Source organism: Piliocolobus tephrosceles, chromosome 1 (genome assembly GCF_002776525.5).
Source record: "Piliocolobus tephrosceles isolate RC106 chromosome 1, ASM277652v3, whole genome shotgun sequence".
Classification (NCBI taxonomy): Eukaryota; Metazoa; Chordata; class Mammalia; order Primates; family Cercopithecidae; genus Piliocolobus; species Piliocolobus tephrosceles.
The window spans coordinates 101,691,215-101,718,531 of record NC_045434.1 but is presented as its reverse complement, the minus strand read 5'-3'; the positions used below and the strand labels follow the sequence as shown (position 1 = coordinate 101,718,531).

The 27,317-nt window shown below is 42.8% G+C and overlaps 1 protein-coding gene and 1 pseudogene across 1 annotated transcript; one reads left to right on the top strand and one right to left on the bottom strand.

The window, feature by feature from the left end:
- Nucleotides 1-13,631: 13,631 nt before the first annotated feature.
- LOC111549596 lies at nt 13,632-14,637 on the bottom strand (annotated as a pseudogene).
- A 4,229-nt stretch (nt 14,638-18,866) lies between these two features.
- Nucleotides 18,867-26,826, top strand: LOC111549591 (3 beta-hydroxysteroid dehydrogenase/Delta 5-->4-isomerase type 1). Its single transcript, XM_026456729.1, has 4 exons — nt 18,867-18,920; nt 19,055-19,285; nt 23,142-23,306; nt 25,596-26,826. Exons 2-4 carry the CDS (start codon nt 19,141-19,143, stop codon nt 26,405-26,407), a joined length of 1,122 nt encoding a protein of 373 aa, XP_026312514.1. The 5' UTR covers nt 18,867-18,920; nt 19,055-19,140; the 3' UTR covers nt 26,408-26,826.
- Nucleotides 26,827-27,317: the final 491 nt, after the last annotated feature.

Sequence of the window (27,317 nt, the reverse complement as noted above, 5' to 3'; positions counted from 1 at the left end):
ATGTGGGCTGGTGTTCGAACTGTATGTGTAATATTTTGTATCTTAAAAAGTGGGTGGTGAGGTGTCAGCAGCAAATCTGTTCAATCTTGGTGATAAGTCCCAAATCTATATTATTATATAATATTCTCAGCTTTTCTGTATGTTTAACACAGGTCATGTTTTTTTAAAAAATTAAATTCTGTGGGTGAAAAATATGCAAATTAACAAAACACATACAAAGGTTGACCCCAGGCTTAAGGCCTCCAATTTCCACTTCTGCTCCCAGTCTAGCAGTCCAGTGGGGAAGATAAAATACGAGACATGTTGGGTGCTGTGCACAGTAAATGTGCAGAGTGTCATAAGAGAGGATAGTGCTTCCAGAGGATCCATTCCCATAGGGGATTCATGGGGTCCTTGCATTTGGGCTGGATATCAAAAGATGGGTAGGATTTCAACAAACAGGAATTGAGTGAAAGTATTCCAGGCAGAAGCAATGCAGTCTGCAAAGACCCAGATGGAAAATGGTCACTTTTAGACAACAATGAGACCAGACTAGAGAGCACAAGGCCAGGGGAGAACTGGAAGATGCACCTGGAAAAAACATGATGGGCACAGACCATGATCACCCATGGTCACCCCTGGAGACACTCCGCCTCCTTCCTTCATCACCCTCTGAGTAGGAGTTCTGGAACCCCCCCTTAAAGACAACTTGACATTCAATTACTTCACATATAACATGCCTCGTGTTCTCTCAAAAACTGGACTCTATAGAAAAGAAAGTCTCCTCTAGCTATGAATATTGATGGTGATGCTAAAAGCTGGGACATTATTCACTATGCAATGGGAATTGTTCAGCCGTCCCTGAAAGATTACGATGGCAGTATTTTGTAGGATGGACTGAAAGAGATGAAGAGGAAACTTCAAGAATCTAGGTAGGAAATGAAGGCTGGATTTATGTGTTGGTAACAAAATGGAATACAGGAGCAACCGAGGCAGGCCCGGGGCAGAATGGCCGCTAATTTAGACAGGGCTGGGTGTGGGCACAAAAGTCTCATGCACGCACTTTCTCAAGCCAGAAACCTGGATGGCAGCCCAGACTCCTACTACCTATCATTCAGGGCTACCAATTTTACCTCAACAACTCCTCTTGCATGTGTCCTCTTCCTCCCTGGTAACATCATTCCTACTTTTACCCCCCACAGGCTTCCCTGTCTTGGAGAGTCACCCATGAAACCTATCCTCAGCAGTGTTGCCAGAGTGCTCTCCAAACTAGTCTCACCATGTCACGCCCTTTCTTAAAACCAACCACTGGGTGGAGCCCAGGACTGTCAGGGTGAGCCTGAGCGCCTCAGCATAACATAGAGGGCCTCTGAAACCCTGGGCCCTGCCTGACACTCCAGACTAATTCTCACCAATCCCTGCCCTATCCCCAGATTCTCCTACTTTGTGCCTCAACAATTTTCCAAACTCAGCGCTTCCTGCATGCAGCATGGTTTTACATCCACCCAGGCCGGTGCACGGCATTCCTTCTGCTTAGAGGGTCCCCAGATCTCCTGTCAGCACATCCTTCCCAGCTCCTTATTCACCATCCAAAGCATCTCTCTTACAGCCTCTGTGCTTTGTGCAAATCTAATTGCACTGCTACTGATTTTTCATTTATATATCCTCTTCCCCACCCCTATGCTGCCATGTCATGAGGACAGTAATTCACCATGTCATCTCTCTGTCCCCAGTGACAGACACAAAATAGACACATGGGCTGATGGTGGGATGGATGGATAGAGGGAGGGAGGGAGGCAGGGAGGGAGGGATGGATGGATGGATGGTAGATGGACGGATGGATAAAACACAAGCAAACTCAACTGTTAGAATGGAGCAAAGAGAGGATGGGGAGTCAGGGAAGAGAATGCTTTGAATGGCAAAGTAAGAACGAATTCAAAAATGACTTTTCAATGTGTCAATGAAGCTGAAGAAGCTGGATTATCATGTTGAGAACTGGAGAAAAAGAGAAGACACACGGAGGGTATGGGGAGGAGAATGAACTTATTTTTGTGATACAAAGAGTGAGTGGGGTTGTGACAGGCCCATGAGCAGGGAAAGGGAAAGGCTGATGAAAGTGAAGCCCAGCTGCTAAGGTTATAAAGGGACTGGGAATTAGATCCAAAACCTGAAATCATGCAATGCCCAGAGCATTTGTATACAGCAAAAAAAGGAAATCTGCTTTTGAAAATTGAATTCAGAAGAGAATCTCCCACTCTTAGGTGATACAGGTGAGGATCACTCAACATCTCTGGTTGATGTGCTTCTAAAGACTTCAGGGGTCTCTGGTGGATATTTGGAGGGAGTTCTTTTTCTTTATCATGGCCCAAGATGCCACCCAAGACTAATGAGCAGGGAATGGAGTCTGTGCTTTGAAGCATGAAAGAAGATTGTTATGAGGAAGTGAAGGGGAAGGCTAGATGAACAGAAGAAAGTGGCTTGGCCACTCTGTCCCCAAAGGCAGGGGGCACTAGGGCCAGTTGCAGACTCCAAAACAGTCAGTAATCTGTTCTGGAAACCTGAAGCTCCCTATTGAACAGCGCAATCTTTCCTCAAGAAATGGAAGAAACAGCACTAGTGAAGTTAACCCTTCTTCCAAAACAAGTACTGGCAACAGAGGTGGGCATGAGATCGGCTATGGGCCTATTGTCATCCTAGCATGAACTCTGGCCACTGAGGTAGGAATACACTTCTCATGGACCTGGCTCTAAGCAGGGCAGTTCTGTGGGCACACGGCTGGGGTGCGGTCACCCAGGGCCTATGCTTGGCCTAAAGGGCTGCCATGGGACCCCACATTTTATTTTGCAGTGATTCTATATCTGTAAATTATGCAGCCAGTCCTCATGAGAGCTTCTTTCAGCAGCAGACTAAACAGCTATGGCCTGAGATCAATCGTGGGTAAATGAAAAAGGCTCCCTGGCTCCTTAAAGGCAGGTCAATGTTTTTGTGAAGTTCAGACATTTTAACTAAAAAGGCTTCATTAGGGATGGTGGGGCACGCCTGTAGTCCCAGCTACTCAGGAGGCTGAGGGGTGAGGATCAACTGAGCCCGGGATTTCAAGGCCAGCCATGATCTCATCCCTAAATTGTTTTAAATTAAAACTTAAAGAAAGTTCTAGAAAGATTTACTCCAGGTTTTAGCTGTAGACTCCTTTCCTTCTTCCATTTACCAGCGAGAAAACTGAGGCCTGTGAAGTGAACTGACTTTCCAACAGTCACTGAAACCATCAGGACCGGAGTTGAACTAGAACCCAGGTCTCTCCACTCTGCTACTTTAAAACATGTTGGAATCCACATGGCAAAGAAAGAAAAAGGGTTTGTGACAAGGGTCCTGGGTTCAGAAGACACAGATTTCAGAGCAGAAGCACAGCACAGCCCAGGGGAATTATAACTTCTGCCGCAGCTCCCAACACCACTTGCACACAAACAGCCACACCAAGATTCTGCCATGGCTGTTTCTGTCTGCAACATGTCCCATCCCCTTGGCACCCTTTCCTCAGCTCACTCCTCCTCATGGTCAGGCTGCACCTTTCCCAGGAGGTCTCCAGCCTTCCAAGGACCAGTAAAGCATCTGTTTGCTAAAGACCACTTCCAGTACAGTGTGGGTGCCCATTAACTTGACTTGAGGGAGGGAGGGAAAGAGGGACAGAAAAAAGAAAGGAAGGAAGAAAGAAGAAGGGAGGAAGGAAGAAAGGAAGGGAGGGAAGGAGGGAAGAGGGAAGGAAGAAAGGAAGGAAAGGAGGGAGAGAGGGAAGAAAGAAGGAAGGAAGGAGAGAAGGAGGAAGGAAGGAAGGAAGGAAGGAAGGAAGGAAGGAAGGAAGGAAGGAAGGAAGGAAGAAAGGAAAGAAAAAAGGAAGGAGGGAGGGAGGAAGGAAGGAAGGAAGGAAGGAAGGAAGAAAGGAAGGAAGGAAGAAGTTAGTTAGTTCTCAAAAGAAAGGGACCCTGGACCAGAATAAATGAGCTCTTAGGAAATGGTCTAGTGGCTGTTCAAGTATGAGTGTTTCCTGAGGAAGACAAACTTGGACTCTATTCTCACCTGTAGTGGTGACCTAGTATTTGCTAACCCTAAGCTGAGAAGGCAGGTGAAGCCACAGAGCCAGGAGGTCGTCCTACCAACATATGTATTAAGAAAAAAAAAAACTGGAATGAGACATTTGAAAAGAGGGCAGAAGGCAGGCCTAACCACCAGCGAGCTGCCTAAGTCATCTGCCTGGCTCAAACAGCGCATCTCCCACCTCAACATCAGCCTGAAGGATGAGAGTTCTGCATAAATGGAGACAGGCAGGTACTTCATGGTATAGAAATAAAAGCTGAGGTGACTGAGACTAAGGAAAGGGGAAGAGGAGGACAAAAAGAAGTAAGTATTCTTTCATTTTAGAAGCAGAATATTTCTGCAAATGAGAGTGAAGGGTGCAAATCCTGGGTTCTTATTTCAATTTTGCGTCAAAGTTAAGCACATCTCTTCATCTTCCTGGGTCTGTTTCCTTTCCTGCAAAATGAAGGTTATGGCTCATTTCTAAGGTCTGTTGCCAGTGACATTGGGCTGTAAAAGTGTAAGATGATTTGCATCCTCTGGCACCTACCCACTTCTGCAGCTAGACTTCATAATAACACAAGCCTCCATGTGCTTATTTGCTTGTGTGATGCCAAAGCTATTTGAGAAAGTGGTTTCCCAGCCTTTCCCTGGCTCTAGTGGCACCTAGCACCTCACTGGGAAAGGGGCATCATACCTCTCATAGGGTTGTAAAGGATCAAGAAGTGTGGCCAAGTAGGAACCGATTCCCTCCCTCCCTGATATCTGATGACCACTAAATTGCAGAACTTAATGCTGACTTAAATATGGTCTCCTGTTTTGGCATTTAGCTACGGATGTTTCCCAAGTAGGTTTTAAAATTCTTAAACAGGCCGGGCGTGGTGGCTCAAGCCTGTAATCCCAGCACTTTGGGAGGCCGAGACGGGCGGATCACGAGGTCAGGAGATCGAGACCATCCTACGGTGAAACCCCATCTCTACTAAAAGTACAAAAAACTAGCCGGGCGAGGTGGCGGGCACCTGTAGTCCCAGCTACTCGGGAGGCTGAGGCAGGAGAATGGCGGGAACCCGGGAGGCGGAGCTTGCAGTGAGCTGAGATCCGGCCACTGCATTCTAGCATGGGTGACAGAGCCAGACTCCATCTCAAAAAAAATAAATAAATAAAATAAAAAAATAAAAATAAAATTCTTAAACAATCACTAGACATAAAAGTGGGCAGAGCCAACAGAGACAGTGCCTACTGAAGAGGAAACAGAAACCCAGAAAAGTCATGCCTTGCTCAAGACCACTGCCAGTTCATGCCAAAGCTCTGTCCTGCACACTCCACCCACAGCACACCCTCAAAAAAGAAGCAGAACTAGTTCCTTCTTTCTTCCTGTTCTCAGGAAAGGGAGGCCATGCCTTCTCACTCCCTCATCACCCTGCCCCAGGAGCTGGAAATCCCAGAGGACACAGGCCACATGCACAGCAACTGACTCCTCCTTCTATGATCCCATAAGCTATGATACAGGACTTTAAGATGCCCCTCAGCAGCCCCTTCCCTGCAACACTGGGAACAACCACCCGATAACCACCTTGCCTCCTAACATTCACACAAGCCCCTGAATCTTACAAGAGCCTTTGTGTTTGTCATTTTGTTTGATTTTCCCACACCTCATACCTGCATCTTTCCACTGCACAGATGAGGCCAAGATCAAGAATACCTATAGGGCTTGGTCTAGGCTGCAGCAAAATTGAACGTGACTGTGTGAGTCCAGTGAATCTCAGGCTGTGAAATCATGTCTGTGATTTCTACCCAAATCTATTAACTTCAATCCAGAGAGCAGTAGAGTTACTTCAGCTGAAATCTTGAGATGATACTCATTTCAGACATTTGCTAATGCTACCTTTGACAAGAGAAATGTCTTGCCAGACCCTTTTTCAGCCTCTTGCCAAAGTGAACTAGCTTTTACAAGGTCACACACTGTCCCTTCCCTTGCCCAACAAAGCCAGCAAAAGTGAACATTGCCTGAATTGTAGCAGTGGTGGGGACCCTGACTTATAGTTGTAAAGTCCTTGGCAGAGAATCTGCTTAATGTTCTGCCTTTATTGAATGTACCATCTTGCCCTAGCATAACATGTGAAGCTTTGACATGAAGTTCCCCTGTCCACCTCCCACCCCCTGAATCTCCTAGTGCCAATCCCAAAAGTAATACTTAAAATTGGCAAAACAATTCACCACAAGCAGGTTGGACAGGAAGGGAACAATATTAGCCTTCACTTTCACCCTTAAATGATGTTGAAATGTGTAAGCATCTCTACCTCTCTCATGCCTGTCTCCCTAGCATTGAGCACTAGGCCCAGCACATGCCCACTCAGATGACAGATAAGCTTCTTAGAGGCTCTGCTCTTAATGAGACACAGCCTTGGGGCCTGGAGTAGGCCAGTCACACATAGATGATATCAGAACCCCCAGGCAGAACCACTCCCTACTTCAGCCCTAGTAGGTCCAGAAATGCATCTCAGTGGAGTGTCTTCAGTGAATAAAAAGAATGCATGAAACTGCTTCCAAAGAATCCCTGGTTTCCAGGAACTGGAGTCTGTCATTCTTTTTGCTTAGATCTAACATTCTTCAAATATATGTGTGGGAATGCCAACGTGAACACCGCACGTACACTGACACTTTTTCAATCTTCTTAAACAGAGGGCAATGTGGTATATAAAACACCTTACTGCCCACCTCACTGGCTTCTAAAGCTGAGCATTCCTGACTGCTGGAATGAGGCAGGACACCAGCTGGATGCAGAGAGCATTGTGAACAGTGGCCTGGATCTCAAGGGAGCAGCTGAAAATTGAAACCCATTGGAATGTGCTGTGGGTTAGTGGAGATGACCTTGAAAACCAGAAAACTGCAATCTGCAGGGCACTTGCAGCTGTGATAGGGAGACAGAGGAGCAAGCACTAGGCAATTCATGCTGGAGACTGGCCAAATGTGCTCCTCCCCTCCCACCAGGGACAGAGAGGATAGAAATTATGTGATTGTCAAGGGCAGCTGAGAAAAGGATTCATGCCTGGGGTTTGCTTAGTTAAGTGAGCTGAGTTGGGGGAATAAAGATCTGAGAGAAGGGGAAGAAGGCAGACTATGAGTGGCGAAGACAGTGAAGGCCAGCAGCAGCCTTCCACACCTATTCCATTGTCATCTGATGGACAGCCAAGACAGGCACTTTTCTTGGCTCTTACTTATTGTATTGTCTTCACTATTTGGGGCAGTTGTGTGAAAGGCTAGCCTACCAGAAGCAGACAAAGCCTGTTGCATCTTGCACTGCCCTTTGCCTCCATACCCTGTGGCAGAGGAAAGTATTTGATCCTTCCATGTTATACTTACTGTGATCCTCAAAAAAGAAATGGGATCCCTCTAAGAGTTAAAGAAAGAGGAAAGTAACATGAAATGTGGCTCAACAGTCGAAGACAGATGTATTTTAGAGAAATAAACTAGAGAGGGGCTTCTGGTCGATTTCACTCAGGAGCATTCTCTCTTACAGTCGAAGTATATATACTGGTTTTAGGGTGAAGGAGCTTATCACAAGGTTGGAATGTTTCCATGTGTGGGAGAAGTTTATGGCAGGGTCGGAATGTCTTTGAGTGGAGGGGAGGTTATCTTGGGGCTGATGTCTTTCTGGCTGGAGGGGAGGTTATCTCGGGGATGGCATGTCTCTGTTTGGGGAGGGCTTTGGAATGTTTATGGTAAGAGATGTTGACGGGATGTTGCTGACCTTAGCCATTAGGCTGATGCCCTTTGGATTTAGGCAGTTTCTGATCAAGGTGAATTTTAAAATGACAGTGCTTGTCCAAGATGGCAATGCTCGTGCTCTGTCAATCCCGACCCTCCAGTTATAAAAGGGACCAGGGGTGACTTGTACTTTTTGGCTACCACCTGACAACAAGGGGACAGAGAGTTTTCTGGTCTCAGATTGACTGTAGGAGCAATGCTGTGTGTGGATGTTTTTGGGTAGTTGTTTATGCACTGTCCATGATCCTGTCAGTTAAAAATCTTCGAAAAAGGTTAATTAGGCAGGGTAAAAACATTAGTCCTAGGAATATTATTAAGAGAGGGCCCAGGAATGGGATGGTCCATGCTATGATTTTGTTCCCAAACCAAGGATCTATTTAGTTGTTTTGGTATTCCAGCCTTTCTTTTTTTTTCTTTTTTTCTTTTTTTTTTAGTTTTTTAGCAGCATCTCTTAATAGACCTAATTCGTTGAGATAGAAACATTCCTCACCTAATGACAGGCAGAGGCACATGTTTGGAAAGTCCTATGTGTTATTTTCTGTTAGTAATCATTATTCCTGCTATGAGGATAATAATTAAGCAAAATGCTACGGTAATTGAGTTTCTCTGATATTTTACCTAAAGGATGCTATAGTATATAGTCCTACTGCAAATAGTAGACTGAGTAAAGCAATTCCCACAAGGGTGGCATAGTAATAATTTCCATTTAAAAGTTTTAATATTTGGCTTAAAAGGAGAGGTAGGAAGGACAAAAAGTATTTGGTGAGGTAGGGGAGAGACTGAGTAAGATGAGTAAGTCTCACTTGGTTACTTATTTTTTTATGATTTTTGACTTAAGATTTCCTATTTCTTTATTTCCTCATGTGAGGATTGGGGTCCTAGAGGCAGTGCCTGATGAGACAGGTTTTCAGTTTTTAGGGCTTTAAGAAAGCACAGTTAATTTGGAAACTTACAGCCAGAAAAAATTAGAATTTAATTTAAACAGTAGAAAATAATAAGAATTGAAAAACATTAGGCAACACTAGAATTTAACAACAGGTATGCTATAGTTTTTGAAACATAATGTTCTCTCTTCAGTTTCACATTTTTATTAAAAGACAAATCATGATAGGACTTGTTTGGTTTATTTTACTTGGCTTAATTATTTGCATACAGTGTAACAAGAATAATTATTTGTTACATAGTCCTTTTAAATTGGCTTTGATGGAACTTTGTTCTATAGAAGGAATATGAGATAAGACCTTTCTAAAGCCAAGTGCAGCCATGGATTTGGATCATCAAATAACTATGAGTTTGGGGAATTCCTTTCCTCTTGAGGTTCCAAATAAGTTGGGCCTCCTGGTCTGTCAGAAAGTGACATTTGTTACTTACCACAGATCAGAAACCCTGTACAGGTACTGTGTACACAAAATACGAGGCCAGTTTCCAAGGGCTTTATTGGCTCCGTAAGTCAAGTTTGATCCCTTGAAGGAAAGCACACCATTCCAGTCAAAGCCTTGATGAAATAACCAGTTTACCCAATTGTGTCCTGTTGCAAAAGAAAACCGATTCTTATTGTACTTATGCAAATAACTGTATTGCCGTAACTTAAGAATACTCACTTTCCAAATTCTGGAGAAAATCAGGTAGAGAGAAACAAGTACACTCCAAATTTGTTAGTGCTTTATAACTGATTATAAAACCACCTTCTAAAGAGGACCTAAACAAGACAACAATTGTTTACGGATGACACAAAGTTTTAGGGTAGCCATAAAAGCATAATTGACAAGGATATCTGTTTCCTCAGTGGCACACAATACAACTATAATTATTACTGATAACGTACACTGAGATATATCAGAATTAGAGGAGTCTCCCATAACTTTGGAACACATACCAATAACACATTTGTACAAATATAGCCCAAAGAAAGCCAAACACCATTTTATATTTTACAATGCTTCCTGTATGATTTTATACCAAATAAGCTAAATTTTACCCTTATATTAGTGTGCTATTAATGTTAAACTCAATTGTTAATAAAACCTTGTAGACGCATTTACCCAAGTTTATGTTTGACCATAAGGTAAGATTTTTATAGACCCTTTTTAACCCTTTATAATTTTTGTTAAAGAGCAGGTTAGTGCTTTAAGAGAAACCCATTGTGCTTTTATTTTAATGCTCAATTTACAGAAAAACTGAATGATACCTCTTCAACTTTAGCCAATATGTTTACACACAGAATTTCCTGTACAATTAACCTTCCAAAATTTTCTTAAACCTTCAAAACAATTTTTTAACCTTTTAATCTAGGTAAAAATCCACATTCTCATGCCTCCTTAAAATCTTTTTGCCAAAAGTATATGCAAACTGGTTTTGTAATAGTATTACACTCACGTTACACTGTTAACTTTTAGCAACCTTTACTTTTGTTGGTAAGTTTGGGATTTTAATTATATGCTAGATGTAGAGTCTAGGACCTAGACAGAAATGCAGTTAAGCTCTAGCTTATTCCAGCATTTAACTCCATGTGTCCTAGGTTTTACCTAGCTACAAATCAGGCAGTTTGTACAGTTAAGAGTTACAGTGACATTTCATAAAGCATTCAGAAGGTCTACTCACTTTTAAATTGTACAACATTTCTTACATAAATTCCCTTTGTAAAATTTTTCACGACCTTCGCAGACAATCTCCAACATGTCTTGACTTTCTGAATTGTTGTAAACATTTCTTTCTTTAAACAACCAGTTACTTTACTTTAGGACAAGAATGTACCATATAAGATTCATTTTTATATAAATTTTCTTTTCTTTAATATTAAAGATGATAACAGTCCTTTCCCAAAACAAACTTCCTTCATGTCTGCAGACAAGACTGACTAAGGCCACAAAATTAGGAGTTAGGGTATTTTACTCAATAGTTCAAGATGTGGCGATCTTCATTAAACCAATATTGATGTTTCACTTATTAAAAAATTACACAAGTAAAGATTATTCTGTTTGGGCTGAGTCATAGTTTTGTAACCTCTGTGTCAAATTTTGACACCTTATAATACTTGGCAGAAGTAAGTATGAAACTGCTTGATCAATAAATGCAAATAAAAATGTGTGCTGGCAACTCTTAAGACATTTCTAATCTTACTGTATCAGGAAGTTTTAAAGATTAAAGTCACATGAACGAAAAAGTCCCACAGCTTTTACTTTTCCCTGAAAAATATTTAAGTGCTTATTTTTCTTAGGTCAATTAATTAGAGCTCTTTTAATAGACATTGCACACATAACACATATATAGCTATAAGATTTTTTTTTTTTTTTTTTTTTTTTTTTTGCTAATTTCCCAATTGGATTATTGGCCTTTGGGTGAGACCCTTTAAGAACAGGGCTAGAAAAACAGTTTCCAGGGCCTAATAAATAAGCATAGCTGGAAGACAAACACAGACTTTGAGAGGTACGTATTTACCTTTAATTCCAGGGGCTCCATAAGGAAACTAGATATTTTTCCCAAAATGGGATTTGTGGCACCTTTTGTGTTTTCCCAAGGAGTCCCAGGCAATCAGAAGTTATTTTAGGGTTTTTCATACATGCACCAAGAGTGGTAAGATGGAGTGGAGAAAAGTAATTCAGTTAACTGAGAAAAAACCTTTTCTAGGAAAACAAGATATATGAAGAGAAAAACATAAAGGCCTTTTGAATATACTCACAGCTAGAATATCCATTTTAATTAAGCTCAGCACTCTTTTTGACTGGGTTATGTACAGGAACTCCCTGCAATAATGAGAGGGATTTTTAGAGAAAGACCTCTTTCGCAGACACTGCTTGATGTGCGACAAATCACACATGGAAAAAGGGACGTGAACGCAAACAATGCCTTCAGTCCCAGCCACTTCCCAGGAAGAAAGAATAGCAGAGGTGGTTTTTGAACGTGTAACAGGTAGAGAAGGAGGAAGAGCAGGGTTTGGGGCTGAAGGCTTGGGGACAGGAGGGGTCCCCAAGGCAGAGGATTCGAACAGGCAAGGAGCAGATGTAGATGGATGAGAATACAGAGGAGGTTCATCTGCAGGGTAAAAAGGGGTTTCAGAGGAAGAAGAGACCAGGGGAGGGTTTTGATTAAGAAGAAAGATTTCATGAGGAGGTGCAAGCTAGACACAGGGAGGGTTGGGATCTAAGTAGAAGCAGAAGAAAGCCTGAATATAGAAAACCTCTTGTCATTTGACATTCCCGGTTATAAAGTCGCCAAGGTTCTTGAGAATTTGGAAGTTAAAGGTGCTATTTTCAGGCCATCTGCTGTCATTGTGTAATTTGTATTGGGGCCAGGCCATGTTGCAATAAAAAACTAAACACGTAAGCCAAGTTTGGCGAGGTTATGAAGGAGACAGCACAGGGCAGAGGGCATAGGAATGTGGAATTGTTTGGCACCCCTGTAGACGGGTGAGAAGAAGCTGAGGGTGTCTCTTTTTGTTCTAGGTGTCCCCAGACAAAAGACAGAGACCTGGAACACTCTTTCTAAAGAGGACAGTCAAGCTGAGGAAAAACTGGGTGTCCCCAAGATTTCCTCTAGCTTAGTTCCGCTAGTCCTCCAAGGACCAGGATGATAGACCTGACTTTCCTGGGTACCGTGAGAAAATCAGGGGAGGGCAAATTTTACCAGTCAGCTGGATTAGTGTCTGATGCTGGATGTTCCAGTTGGAATTGGCAAAGGGCCTCTTAGACTGGAGCCGCAGAAGGAAGAGAGAAAGAGGGAGAGAGGAGAGAGGTAGAGAAAGAGAGAGGATGAGGGAAGAGGAGGGGAGAGAGTGAAATACCCACTGTGGCTGGTTGGAGGTGGATTCCCAAGACTGAGGGTTTTGAGAACTCTAGGGAGTAGCCCTGGCCAGAGCCTCTCAGTTCCCTTCAGGTTACTTGTCCTCCTCATGAAAACTGCTCGAAAAGTGAAGTAGGAGAAAAGACAGGGCCAGTGACCAGAGACCCCCAGAATCCAGGAGTTAGCTCAGGATGAGCTGCCATTGCCCACTGTTTCCTGGGTTGCAAGAGAGCCTCTGCCCTCAGCACTTGTCCTGGGTTGTGGTACCAAATGTAAGAATTAAAGGGAAAAGAAACACGAAATGTGGCTCAATAGTCAAAGATAGATTTATTTTAGAGAAATAAACCTGTGGCTTTCAAACTGGGTTCAATGAAGGGAATTTTGTAATGCAAAAGAAATCCCCAAGGAAAGAAAGCAGCTTGTTGGAAATATGACAGTCTACCTCTTTTTTTCCTTAAACATTGGAATTCCAAGAGCCCTTGCATTGGCATAAAGCTCTGTTTTCATCTGAAGACTCCACTGGAGAAAGGCCCACTTTCAAGTTCACTTATATAGTTGTTGGAAGATTCAGTTCTTCTAAGATTATTAGACTGAGAGCCTCAGTTTCCCCTTGACTGTTGGCTGCTCTTAGTTCCTTACTATAGTGTCCTCTCCAGCAGGGCAGCTTGCTTCGTCAAAGCCAATGAGAAAGAGCAATTGTAAAAGCAAGTTGAAAGTCACAATCCTTACTCACCTCATCATGAAAGTGACATTCCATCATTTTTGTTATATTATACTAGTTAAAAGCAAGGCACTAGGTTCAACCCACCCACAAGGGTACAAATACCAGGAGGTAGAGCTCACTGGAGTCACTTTAGAGGCTGGCTACCATACCATTACTGTCAGCCTCTGGAACTCTTGGTTGAATGGCATCTATTTGACCTCTCCTCTAAGATAATTGGCAGACAGAGTAATAAGTAGGAGAAGGAAAAGAGATTTTGCTAAAGCCTCTCTTTTCCTCTCATACTATCGCTGGGGCTGGTGGTCCAGGGATCTTATTCCTTGAAGGTCATATAGGCAATGAGTTTCACCACCCTATTGCCATAGTCAAATTCATTGTCATACCAGGAAATGAGCTTGATAAAGTGGTCATTGAGGGCAATGCCAGTCCCAGCATCAAAGGTAGAAGAGTGCATGATGCTGTTAAAGTTGGAGGAGACAACCTGGTGCTCAATGTAGCCCAGGATGCCCTTGAGGGAGCCTGCCAATGCTGCTTCACCACCTTCTTGATGTCATCATATTTGGCAGGTATTTCCCAATGGCAGGTCAGATTCATGACCAACACATTGGTGGTGGGGACACGGAAGGCCATGCCATTGAGCTTCCTGCTCAGCTCAGGGATGACCTTGCCCTCAGGCTTGGCAGTGACAGCAGATGTAGTGATGATGTTCTGGAGAACCCCATGTCCATTATGCCAGTTTCCTGAAGGAGCCATCCACAGTTTTCTAGGTGGCAGTGATGGCGTGGACAACAGTCATGAGTCCTCCGATGACACCAAAGTTGTCATGGATGACCTTGGCCAGGAGTGCTAAGCAGTCGGTGGTACAGGATGTATTGCTGATGATCTTGAGGCTGTTGTCATACATCTCATGGTTCACACCCATCACAAACATGGGGGCATCAGTAGATGGGGCAGAGATGATGACCCTTGTGGCTCACCCCTGAAAGTGAGCCCCAGCCTTCTCCATGGCGGTGAAGACACCAGTGGACTCCATGATGTACTCAGTGCCAGTATTGCCATATTTAATTTTGGTGAGATCTAGCTCCTAGAAGATGGTGATGGAATTTCCATTGATGACAAGCTTCCCGTTCTCAGCCTTGGCAGTGCCATGGAATTTGCTGCAAGTGGTACTATACTGGAACATGTAGGACATGTAGTTGAGGTCAAGGAAGGGGTCATTGATGGCAACAATATCCGCTTTACCAGAGTTCAAAGCAGCCCTTGTGACCAGGAGCCCAAATATGGCCATATCTATTCACTCCAGGCTTCACCTTTACCATGGTGTCTCAGGGATGCAGCTGGCGCTGCACGAGATGTGGCTGTCTATCAAATAGGAGAAGCAGAAAGTTACAGCATATTATTTAACCCATAATTATATATTGAGAGATTGTGAACTCTGACTCCAATAGGCAGTGACTCAGATGGACATCATTTCATGTAGCAGGCTGACATCCCCTGAGGATGTGGACAATTCAGTTGTCTCAGTATCAGTCGTTTAAAAGACCATCGTTTTCCCTCATTGAATTTACTTTTGTCAAAATCAATTGGTCATATGATTTTGGCCATTAACTCACACATAAGTAAAAATTCTCTCAAAATTGGTTATAGGCCTAAATTTCAGGGGTAAACCATACACTTCTTCGAAGAAAACATAAATTAACATGTTCATGACCTTAAATTAAGAAAAAAACAACTTTCTCTGCTAAACAAAAAAGTTTAAAAAATCAGACATGATCAAAACTAAAAATGTTTGCTCTTTAAAAGACATCAATAAGAAAATGAAAAGATAAGCCACAAAATGAGAAAAAATATCAAATCATTTACTTGATAAAGCACTTGTATCCAGAATATAAACTACAATTACAACTAAAGAACACAAGGATAAATGACCCAATTTTTAAATCAGCAAAATATTTGAACAGTCAATTAACCAAAAAGGTGTAAGAATGGCCAATAAAGCACATGAAAAGGTGGTCAGCATCACCAGTCAGCAGGGAAATGCAAATCAAAACTACAATTGACACCACTTCTTACCCACTAGAATGCCATAATAAAAGAGAAGGACAATAACAATTGGAGGAAGTGAAAAACAACGACGTGAAAAACTGAACTACTCATGCATTGCTGATGGGACATACAGCCACATTGGAAAACAGATTGCCAGTTTCTTAAAACATTAAAGATACATTTACCATATGACTTAGCACTTTCACCCCTAGCTGTCTACCCCAAAGAAATAAAAACCTATGGCCACATAACACATGAATGTGAATATTCATAGCAGCTTTTTCCATAATAGTCCATAAAGTGGAAACACATCAAATATTTATCAACTGATGAATGAATAAACAAATGGGAGCCATACATACAATTTAATAGGGTTTGGCACCTAAAAGGAATAAAGTATTGATATGTGCTACAACATAGATGAACCACAAGAGTACATTAAGCTGGCCAGGTATGGTGGCTCACACCTGTAATCCCAGCACTTTGGGCAGCCAAGGTGGGTGGATCCTTTGGGGTCAAGAATTTGAGACCAGCCTGGCCAACATGGTGAAATTCCACCTCTACTAAAAATACAAAAATTAACCAGGCAGGGTGGCAGGTGTCTGTAGTCCCAGTTACTCTGGAGGCTGAGGCAAGAGAATCACTTGAACCTAGGAGGTGGAGGCTGAAGTAAGCCAACATCGCACTACTGCACTCCAGCCTGGACAAGAGAGCGAGACTCTGTCTCAAAAGAAAAAAAAAAAAGTATATTAAGCTAAGTGAAAGAATAGAAATGCAAAGATCACATATTCTATAATTCCATTTATATAGTGTCCAGAAAAGGCAAATCTGTAAAGTCAGTGAGTCAATTAAAGGTTGCCTTGAGCTGTGAGTAAGAGTAAGGAATGGTGACTGATGAGCATGAGGGATTTCTTAGGAATGGTAGAAATGCTGGAAAACAGGATTGTGGTGATGGTCCACATAAGTATAAAATTTTACTAAAAATAATTGAACTGTCCACTTAAAATAAGCAAACGTGATGTCAATTATACCTCAATAAACCTGTTTAAAAATAAAAGAAAGTTGGTATTATGGTTCCCAGTCACTCTTGACCTTTGTTTTATTTCTCCCTTTCTTTAGGGCTTATATTTATTGCTTCCACTCAGAGACTCCAAGAGACATGAGCTGAAATCTACCAGCCTCCAGAACATTCAACAGCTGAAGGAATGTCCGGCCCCACCCTGAAGGCAATGGGGGAATCTGTAAGGTGCACTCCCAGCATCTGCTACAGCAGGCAGAGGTGTGTGATGCACCTGGGTGACTTTAGATAGTGCTCCACAAGTCTCAGCAAGACCCAGGGTCTGTAGATAGTTCTGATAGCTTCAGAGAACAAGCTGCTACATCTTGCAGCACAAGGCCAACCTTTCCTAGGCAAGTGGTTTTGAAGCATTGGTCGTCAGGTCTAAAGAAGAAGATGAATGTCTACAACATGGGAGGAGGGCAAGACCCAGAGTGGGGTGTCAAACTAAATCATTTGTAGAGTATTACTTTCAACAACTGCAGAAAACGTTCTTTTCAAGTGCTTATGGCATGTTCACCAATGTAGACCATATGCTGGACCATACAACAAGTCTCAGTAAATATCCAAGAATCAAAACCATACACAGTGTATGCTCTGGCCATAGTAGTATTTAATTGGAAATCCATAATAATGAGATATCTAGAAAATCCCCAATTTTAGAAAATAAGCAACATGCTTCTGAATAACACTTGGGTCAGAGAAGAAATCACAAGAAAACATTTTAAATATTATTACCTGAATAATGATAACCCAATACATCAAAATGTTGGATACAGCTAACATAGAGCTTAAAGAGAAATTTACATCTTTTAATGCCTATAGGAGAAATAGGAAAGGAGTAAAGAAAAACAATTTTCTATGCTTTTATTATCAGAATCCTGAAAAACGGGGCTGGGTGCGGTGGCTCACGCCTGTAATCCCAGCACTTTGGGAGGCTGAGGCGGGCAGATCATGAGGTCGGGAGTTTGATACCAGCCTGGTCAACATGGTGAAACCCCATCTCTACTGAAAATACAAAAATTAGCCAGGTGCAGTGGTGGGCACCTGTAATCCCAGCTACTTGGGAGACGGAGGCAGGAGAATTGCTTGAACCCAGGAGGCAGAGGTTGCAGTGAGCTGAGATGGTGCCATTGCACTTCAGCCTGGGTGACAGAGCAAGACTCTGTCTCAAAACAAAACAAACAAAACAAACAAAAACAGAATCTGAAAAACAAGAGTGAAAAAAAATAAAATTAATAAATGTAAGCCAATAATAAAAATAACGAAAATCATGAAATAGAAAAATAAACAATAGAGACCATCAACGGTCAATTTTTCTGTACTCCCTGCACAAAACTTCAATTCAACAAAATTTTATATTTAAATATATATCTAGAACCACAGAGATCTTAGAAGAAAAAATTAGAGAAATATAAAATAAAATGAGAACTGTGGGAATAAAAATCAGAAAGTAGTTGCCTATGAGGTAGACTGGGGGAAGGGCAGGGAATTAACAGGGAACAGGCAGAAAACAACTTTCTGGAGTGAAAGAAATGGTCCATATCTTTTTTGGGGTGCTACTTACATGGGCATATATAACTGTCAAGGTCCACTGAACTGAACACTTATGACCTGGGCATTTTAATGCATATAAATTATATTTAAATTTTTTTAAGTAGAAAAAAGTGTCTTGGGAAACTTATGGCGGTGATACTTGGGCAGTTCTGGGGCATAGGTTTCAGAAGCATTCACAGCATATTCAGTTCAGGAATTTGCTGAGAATGGTTTTGCAGCCAAAAATATAGGATAAGTTCAAACATCTATGATAAGAGTCATTGGGACATAAAACCACAAATCCCCACTCTTGTGATACAGGCCATATCATTAAGTGGTTATCACCAGATAGCTTCCCTTAAATGATGTTCTTCCTCTAGGAACCCAGAGCTCTCCAGGAGAAAATGAAAATTGAGGTTTTGGATATATTGGGTAGGAAAGAAAGTCACCTCACATAAAACTCAGTGATTGGAGCTGCCACCATGGCAAATTTCTAAACTTTGCAAGACAGCAGCAACATTTTAAATGATAGTCTGAGAAAGGAGATAATGGGCTAACATGGATTTCCCTCCAGATGGATTTACTGAACAAGGGTACAATTCAAATCGCACTTGGAGATTTCTCCTGGTCTAGTTTAAGTTCACAAATTGTGGATCCCAGACAGCTGGTATCAACTGACTAGTGTCCTGGGAAGGCTAAACCAAAGACTCTTTGCCACACTGCAGCATTAGGATGGGACTTCTCTTCCTGTTCCTGGAAAGCATTATAGATATAACCCAAAGGTCACTATTTTTCTGAGATAAGGGATCCTGCAGAAGGAGAGAGCAATAAGTATGTGGCCAGAGATCAAAGTGATAAGAGCTGGGCCAGAAGCCACAGTGCATAAAGCTTCAGCCCTGACACAGGAGATGAGGGGACAAGTACTTCTACTCTTCTGTCCAGCTTTTAATAATCTAACTAATGGTTAGAGCATTTTCATTTTCTTTCAGCTACTCCTGGCAGTGGTAAGGACACAGAATGTTTGCAAAAAAAAAAAATGGGGTAGAGGAAAATAAGGCATCTGTGTGAGTGTGTAACCATTTGACATCTCTTTTTAGCCCTCGCCAGGATCACCCTAGAATCAGATCTGCTCCCCAGCGTCTTCTGTTTCCTAGCGAGTGATTCCTGCTACTTTGGATTGGCCATGACGGGCTGGAGCTGCCTTGTGACAGGAGCAGGAGGGTTTCTGGGTCAGAGGATCGTCCGCCTCTTGGTGGAGGAGAAGGAGCTAAAGGAGATCAGGGTCTTGGACAAGGCCTTCAGACCAGAACTGAGGGAGGAATTTTCCAGTAAGTAAACTTGGGTCATGGGTGTGTGGCTCCATCTTAAACCCTGTATACATGTGGGGGGAGGTGGACCTTGTCTAGCAAGCTATTGAAATTTGAAGCCAAATCTAAGCCAATCTCACATCCAAAGTCATCAAAAAATAAATAATAAATAGTATACAATGGCATAGTGTGAAAGATACTGGATGGGATTTCCAGAGACTGGATTCTGTCCCTGACCCAGAACTTGAGAGGCAGCCGCCTCAGCCTCCAGGCCTCTTTTCTTCTCATCTAGAAAATCCCACACCAGTTCTTATTCTTGTCTGCAACTCTTTTACGTTCTGAAGATTTTGTCTTGGCAATTGCTGTACAACATTCACAAATGACACCATTACACTGGAGACCTCACCAGTGGGTCATTGTCTCTCTAGACCGTGCCAGACTGTGTTTTGTTTTGTAGCTTCCTTAGTATCTTTAGTGAGGGAAAAATAAAAGGAAATGGAGGTAAAGATGAGTATATAAGGGTGTGTGTGTGTGACAGAGAGAGAGGAAAACAAAAAGAGAAAGTCAGAGAGAGAAACAATAAGAAAGACAGAGAAATAATGAGAAATATATAGTGAGAGAGAGAGAGCATCAGTGAGAGAGATTGTGTGTGTGCAGTGCAAAGCACAGAGCAGAGACAGAGTAAAAAGCGGTATAAGGCCAGATATGCTTCATTTAGATTTCGCATATATGGCTTTAAAAAAAAAATTTACCTCTGTTGCTCATCATCAAAAACAAATTGATTGCAGAATTTGCTGTGGCAACTCCTTGTACAAATGGCCCCATGAGGCAGGTAGAAAAGGGGTCACATCCAACTGGACAATGAACGCATCAAGGTCCAGAACCATAATGCGACTTGCTAAGGCCATCTGATTGATGTGCAGCAGAGCTCAGACCAGAGCTTTATCCATAGGCTATATCACTTGGTCCCAGAACTGATGCTTGGCAAAGTGGAGCTTCAGTCTCTCCCTTTGCCCCTTGGTGTGTCCCAAAATGATTCCCTGTCTTCCTCCCCAACCCAGGGGATTTGGGGGACTGTGTGTCTACATGGGGGCTCTGGCTGCTCAGAGGGTCCTGCCCTGCCCACAGAGAAGCCCCCACTTGACAGCACTCAGGAACCACACCCAGCACTCTACTTTTGATCTTCTCTGACCTCTTGAAATGTTTGATTTCTTCCACCCTCTGTTTTAATGGTGTCTTTGATAAACAAATATTAACACATTACCAATATTAAATGCTTGTAATCCTTGTGTCTCAGCAATATTTACAATTTAACATCTGAAGCCAGAAAAAAGCAGTGCTCAGCCTAGTGGTATTGCTCCCTAGGGCAAAAATGCAGGGCATATAATAGATAGGCAGGGGTCTGTATGAAGATAAAAGCAGAGAATCCTTTCAGTGTTCTTTTTGTGCCAGGCACTTGGCCAAAGGTTTGCCGACTCATTTGCTCTTCATAACAACCCTATGAGATCGGTGATATTATCCTCCTTTTTTACAGATGAGGAGATAGAAACAGAGAGGTTAGTTAACTTGTCGAAGGTCCTACAGTTAGAATATGGCAAATCTGGATTTGAACTCAGACAGACTAGTGCAGCATCTGTGCTCTTAAGCAGTAGTTTGTCTTACAGCTTCTCTGGGCCTTCCTCCAGCCCAACTTAAACCATAAAAGCGACTCCATTTAGTCTACATAAACCACTTGCCAAGTCTACAGTGCCTTGGAGAAGAAGAAAGCCATGACTTCATCAACAAAGTCCCCTTTCCTAGATCCCTGGGAACTCACTGGGGAAGAGTCCTTTTCTCTCAGCTTTGGTCTTCTTCCACTTTGACACTCCTTTGAGCCAGTCTGTTTGAAGTGGCAGCAAAGAAGAAGCAGAGGAAGGCAGCAGGAAGGGCAGAGGTGGAAGTAGAACCAGAGAACATCTCACTCTCAGGTTGTTACCCACATCGCCACCAGCAGCCTCTTCCCTGACTCCCCCACTCTAAGACCTTCTTGGAGTTGCCTGACAGTGGGAGGAGCTTGGGAGTAGACAAAACATGGCAGAGGCATCAGGAGCGGAAGTAGTCCTGCTTGTACCCCAGGAAGGAATTTCTCCAGCTTTGAATTTTTCACTCTGAATTTTGCTCTCACTGGTCTTTGGTCTTTGTTGCCAATTTCAGTTACACTGGCTAATTCTTTGGAAAAGAATGATATTAAACAATAGAAAAGTTGATAATAAACAGCCAGTCCTGCACCTGGTGTAGAGGGTCCAAGCTTGGAGGCAGGGTGGGCATGTTTAAGCCTTCACTAGAAACGTGACCATAGATCTGTCCCTTAACCTCTCTGAGACTCCGTTTCCTCACTGATAAAGTGGGACTCAGAATACGTAACTCATGAGATAGCGGTAAAAAGAAATAAACCTTCTGTAAGTTGCATACAGATTATAAAGCACAAACAAGTGTAGAGTATTTATCTGAGCTCCATGTAAAATGGTGTTCATTTTAGGAGCTAATTCCAGGTGATAACCTTACTGGCAGCATCACTTCCTGTGGATTTCAGAGGAACCTGAAGACAATGATGTTGTAACCACTGCCTCTGGCTAGACAGCTGTGACGTTAGTTCATTGGTAGTTAACTCATTTTCAGCATTGCTACCTGCTTTTGATGATATCTGATAAGAGTTTTTCAGGGAATTTCATCATTGAAGCCCACCCACAATTCCTGAGTAATGGCTCCACTCTCCTCCCAGTTGCCCAAGCAGAAAATTGTAGGTGTGATTTTATCTTCTCCTTTTCCTCTCAGCCCAGCTCCAATAGGTACCAGGACCTTCAAGGTAAGGTCTGAAATTCAAACCTGGTGTATCTCTCCCCTCCTCTGCTTCCACTGCTTCCAGTTCTCACCTAAACTTTGGCACAGACATTCTGATTAATCTCTTGATCACCTGGCTTTCTCATATGCACTATACCAGTCCATTTTATATCCTCAAGCCAAGATTAACTTCCTACACCACAACCCTGCTGCTGTTTCTTTTTCTTGTTTGTTGGTTGGTTGGTTTGGGGTTTTTTCTTTTTTTTTTTCCTTTTTTTTCTTTTCTTTCTTTTTTTTTTTTTTTTTTTTTTTTTTGAGACAAGGTCTTGCTCTACCACTCAGGCTAGAGTGCAGAGCTGTGATTGCGTCTCACTACCAGAAGCCAGAGACCCCAGCCTCCATTTATCCTCCCACCTCAGCCTGCAGAGTAGCTGGGACTGCAGGCATGCGCCACCATGCCCAGTTATTTCACGTATTTTAATAGAGATGGGGTTTCCCCCTGTTGTCCAGGCTGGTCTCAACCTCCTGCACTCCAGTGATCCATCCATTACAGCCTCCCAAAGTGTTGGGATAACAGGCATGAGCCATGGGACTTGGCCTTTTTATTATCTTATTCCAAATATAAAATAGGGGGTTTTCTTTAACATGGTGCTGAAGTTCCAAAATTATGATTCCATACATGATTTCTCATTACTTACAGAATTAACTTCAAATTTTCCCTCATACTCTCTACAATCACCCTATTCTCCTTAGAAAATTTGATGAGCTTCCCATGACTCTAGAAATGCTTATATTCCAGGCATACCTGACAGCTCATTGCTCAGATTACTTTTCTAAAATGAGATGGGCGAGAAACAGATGTTTGCTCTTTCCAAATAAGTTGATACACATGCTGATTTCTGTGCCTTTTTTACTTGTTCCTTCCAAAGAATGTACACCCTCCACTCTAACACCCCGCTGTAACCATCCTTGAACACCTGTGTAACATCACCTTTATCAGAAAACTTCTCAACCGGATCCAGAAATCATTCCAATGACCTGACCTGTGTTCACACAGAGCTCCAGAACAAGACCAAGCTGACAGTGCTGGAAGGAGACATTCTGGATGAGCCGTTCCTGAAGAGAGCCTGCCAGGACATTTCAGTTGTCATCCACACCGCCTGTATCATTGATGTCTCCGGTGTCATTCACAGAGAGTCCATCATGAATGTCAATGTGAAAGGTACGGTAGGCTGGGGAGGAGATGAAGCAAGGTGGGGAATTAAGGATCACAAAGAAGGGCAGGAAGGAAAGAGAAGTTTCTCCACTGAACACCTGCTGTGCTCTGGGCCAAGTGCCTTTGTTGATCACTACCAACTAGGGAGTTAAAGACTGCTAACTTTAGTTTTTTAGATTATAAAACTAGGACTGAGAGATGGCAAGTAACTTGTCCAAGGTCTCCCAGGCAAGTAAGCAAGTAGGAGAGCTAGACTTTAAACTCACCCCTATGTGACTCCAAAGGCTGTGGAAACTCTTTCTACTCTGGTTCCAATCAAAAGTCAACTAATCTCTGACTTCAGACTCTCGATAGTCAGCCACCCCTTGCCTCCCGGGCCAGAATCAGACCTTGCAGGTGCAACTGTAGTCACCATTTTGAATCTTGTGTGTAGGCTGATGAGAACATTCAGAGCCCTCCTGCCCACTTCAAAAAAGAAATCCTCTCAAGAGAACTAGCAAAGCTGGTTCACAGAGGTCTGTCAGGACAGAATTATCCAGCACATGCCTTCCCACAAAATTTTTTAATAATAAGATTTTTCCAGTATCAAGAATACAATCTCTTCAGCTCACCACAGGGCCTACTATTCCAGAGCCATTTCCAGCCAGGTGCCCAAAGTGCACCCTCATTTAATCCTTATCCCTTAAATGCTTGGGATTTCCTTTCAAAGTATGGCTTTCCAACTACCTTAAATTCAGACACATTTCCTTAAGGAATCTTCTCATAAAGTCTCACCCTCTGATCTCCAGAGTCCAGTCTTTTCAGCACCATAGCACCCCAAACTCTAATCTGGCCCTCCATATTCAATCTACTCTGACTCTTTTTCCAAAGCAACCAATTGCTTTTGAGTCTCCAGCACCATCAATAAAAAAGGAAAGAAAGAAAGAAAGAGAGAGAGAGAAAGGAAGGAAGGAAGGAAGGAAGGAAGGAAGGAAGGAAGGAAGAAAGAAAGAAAGAAAGAAAGAAAGAAAGAAAGAAAGAAAGAAAGAAAGAAAGAAAACAAAAACAACTTCCAGTTTCTACTTACCCGTACCTCTAGGGACCCCTACTGTGCAAAGAGGGTGCTAAGAGTAACCATTTTTTTCTGTTAATTACTACCCTTAACAGCTCCCAAAAGGAAGGGATATGAAATGACAGGGGAAGTGTTAGAGGCATCTGTTTGCTAGAACCATTACCACTCCCAGGCTTAGAAAATACTTCAAAATGTTGGTCATTTCCCCCTTGAAAGTAAACTAACTGCAAATTTTCTCTGCCACAAGATTAATTTTTGAAAACATGAGGCTGTCTCTTCAGAAACTCAAATTGCACAGAGACATTAAAATGGCTAAGAATACAAAAATTTGTAAATAAAAATGATCCTTTGCCTAGGAAATCCCTTCCTTCTTCAAGGGAAGGCACTATGGATACCTCCATGAGCTTTGCTTCTACACAGCTCAGGAGAGGTTGCAAGCTCCTCCCAGCGCAGGTGTTACCAGCAGAGGGCACACTCCTCTCCCTAGTCCTCCACCAGGCTCCACAGGAAACACCAGGGCAGGGTTTAAAGGAAGGTTTATCACCTCCACTTTACATAACTGGGTGAACAGAGTGACAGCCAGAATTGGGAAGCAGCTTTCCCAGGGAGCACACAATCAGGAAAAGAGTGTGGGTTTCCAGCAGCTCCCCACAACCCACTGTTTGCTCAATGACTCCAGCATGGTCCTTGTGACAAAGTTTTATTGGAGCCCAGTGACATGAGAAAAGTATCAGCAATTTCATATATATTGAAGAGTTTATATTGCCCATATACAATGGTGTACATGTGTGTGTGTGATGTGAATTCTTCAACTGCCCATTTTTGCCTAAGGACTGGAACTGTCCATATTCGTAGAGTATAGCCTCCCGATTTTTCAGATTTCAAATGATCTGACTTCAATGTTACTGATTACAAATTATAATTTTTCAATACCTTTACTTGCAAAATAAAAAGTGATAACCCTAGGCCCTTTGCAAAGTTAAAGTACACACACACACGTCCATGAAACCCAAAAGTCTAGAAATTCTTACCTCCAAATCCCACATGTCAATTCCTCTTCATTTCGGTGTTTTTCCTATGGCTGTAGTATGACGCGATCTCAGTCAGAGACACAGAAGAATGTACCCTCAGTCTGTTACAACCACTATATTTGGCAGTGGGGAGTGGGGCACATGGATCTGTGCTTGTGGTTGGCCCCTCTTAGGGATATATACTGACATTGACAGTATGCTCTTTGTGGGCAGGTACCCAGCTCCTGTTAGAGGCCTGTGTCCAAGCTAGTGTGCCAGTCTTCATCTATACCAGTAGCATAGAGGTAGCCGGACCCAACTCGTACAAGGAAATCATCCAGAACGGCCATGAAGAAGAGCCTCTGGAAAACACATGGTCTGCTCCATACCCATACAGCAAAAAGCTTGCTGAGAAGGCAGTGCTGGCAGCTGATGGATGGACTCTGAAAAACGGTGGCACCTTGTACACTTGTGCCTTAAGACCCATGTATATCTATGGGGAAGGAAGCCAATTCCTTTCTGCTGGTATAAATGAAGCCCTGAACAACAATGGGATCCTGTCAAGTGTTGGCAAGTTCTCCACTGTCAACCCAGTCTATGTTGGCAACGTGGCCTGGGCCCACATTCTGGCCTTGAGGGCCCTGCGGGACCCCAAGAAGGCCCCAAGTGTCCGAGGACAGTTCTACTACATCTCAGATGACACACCTCACCAAAGCTATGATAACCTTAATTACACCCTGAGCAAAGAGTTCGGCCTCCGCCTTGATTCCAGATGGAGCCTTCCTTTATTCCTGATGTACTGGATTGGCTTCCTGCTGGAAATAGTGAGCTTCCTGCTCAGGCCAATTTATACCTATCAACCACCCTTTAACCGCCACATGGTGACATTGTCAAATAGCGTGTTCACCTTCTCTTACAAGAAGGCTCAGCGAGATCTGGCATATAAGCCGCTCTACAGCTGGGAGGAAGCCAAGCAGAAAACCGTGGAGTGGGTTGGTTCCCTTGTGGACCGCCACAAGGACACCCTGAAGTCCAAGACTCAGTGATGTAAGGATGACAGAGATGTGCATGTGGGTAGTATTGTTAGGAGATGTCATCAAGCTCCACCGTCCTGGCTTCATACAGAAGGTGACAAGAGCACAAGCCCACGTCCTGCCTCCTCCCTTTCACCCAATGGCCAACTTATTGTCTTCCTCATGTCATTAAAACCTGTGGAGTCACTCGCCCAACAGGAAGCTTTCTGTCTTAATCATATACCAGAGGAAAGACCATGTGATTTGCTGTTACCAAATCTCAGTAGCTGATTCTGAACAATTTGGGATCTCTTTTAAATTGACTATCTCTTTTGACTACCATAGCTCCATTTCCCCTCTTAAATGAGAAATGATTTCCTTTCTTTTTAATCTTCCATTCTTTCACACAGTTTGATAAAAAGATCAATAAATGTTTGAATGTTTAACATGGAGGGAGGTGTGAGTTATGTTAATACATACTTTCCTCCTTTCTCCTTCTTTTTCAGGTGTTGCCATCTCCAATTTAGAAGAGTAGAAAAAAACCTGGGCTGGAGAGAGGGCAGAGTAGTAGGAGGGCCAGAAAGGGCAGATGAAGACTGAATAAGCTCTACTAACTTTCAGGCATGTACAATATGACCTACATATGACATATATTATCTCATTTAATACTCATCAGAAACCTATCTGGTGGGGGTGACTAATCCCATTTTACCACTGAGGAAACTTGTTCACAGTCACACTGATTAGCGGCTATGTCTGCTACCAGGGAGTTGGCCTTGAAAGTACTTAACATTCCACAGATTCACACAGCCTGAACTGGTCTTGTCAGTGGTTTGGAAGAGACCCATCTCCCTTGGGTTACCTCCTTCTTGCCCAATCCCATGCAGGAGACTCTCTGGAACCCAGGAGAATCCCTGGGGAGCATCTGGAAGGGTTTGAATGT

Bases quoted from the DNA above. Each gene is read 5' to 3' on its own strand.
- LOC111549591 (XM_026456729.1), top strand. From the start codon at position 19,141: ATGACGGGCTGGAGCTGCCTTGTGACAGGAGCAGGAGGGTTTCTGGGT. The intron at 19,286-23,141 runs GTAAGTAAACTT...GTGTTCACACAG, and splicing joins ACTGAGGGAGGAATTTTCCA to AGCTCCAGAACAAGACCAAG. The intron at 23,307-25,595 runs GTACGGTAGGCT...CTTTGTGGGCAG, and splicing joins CATGAATGTCAATGTGAAAG to GTACCCAGCTCCTGTTAGAG.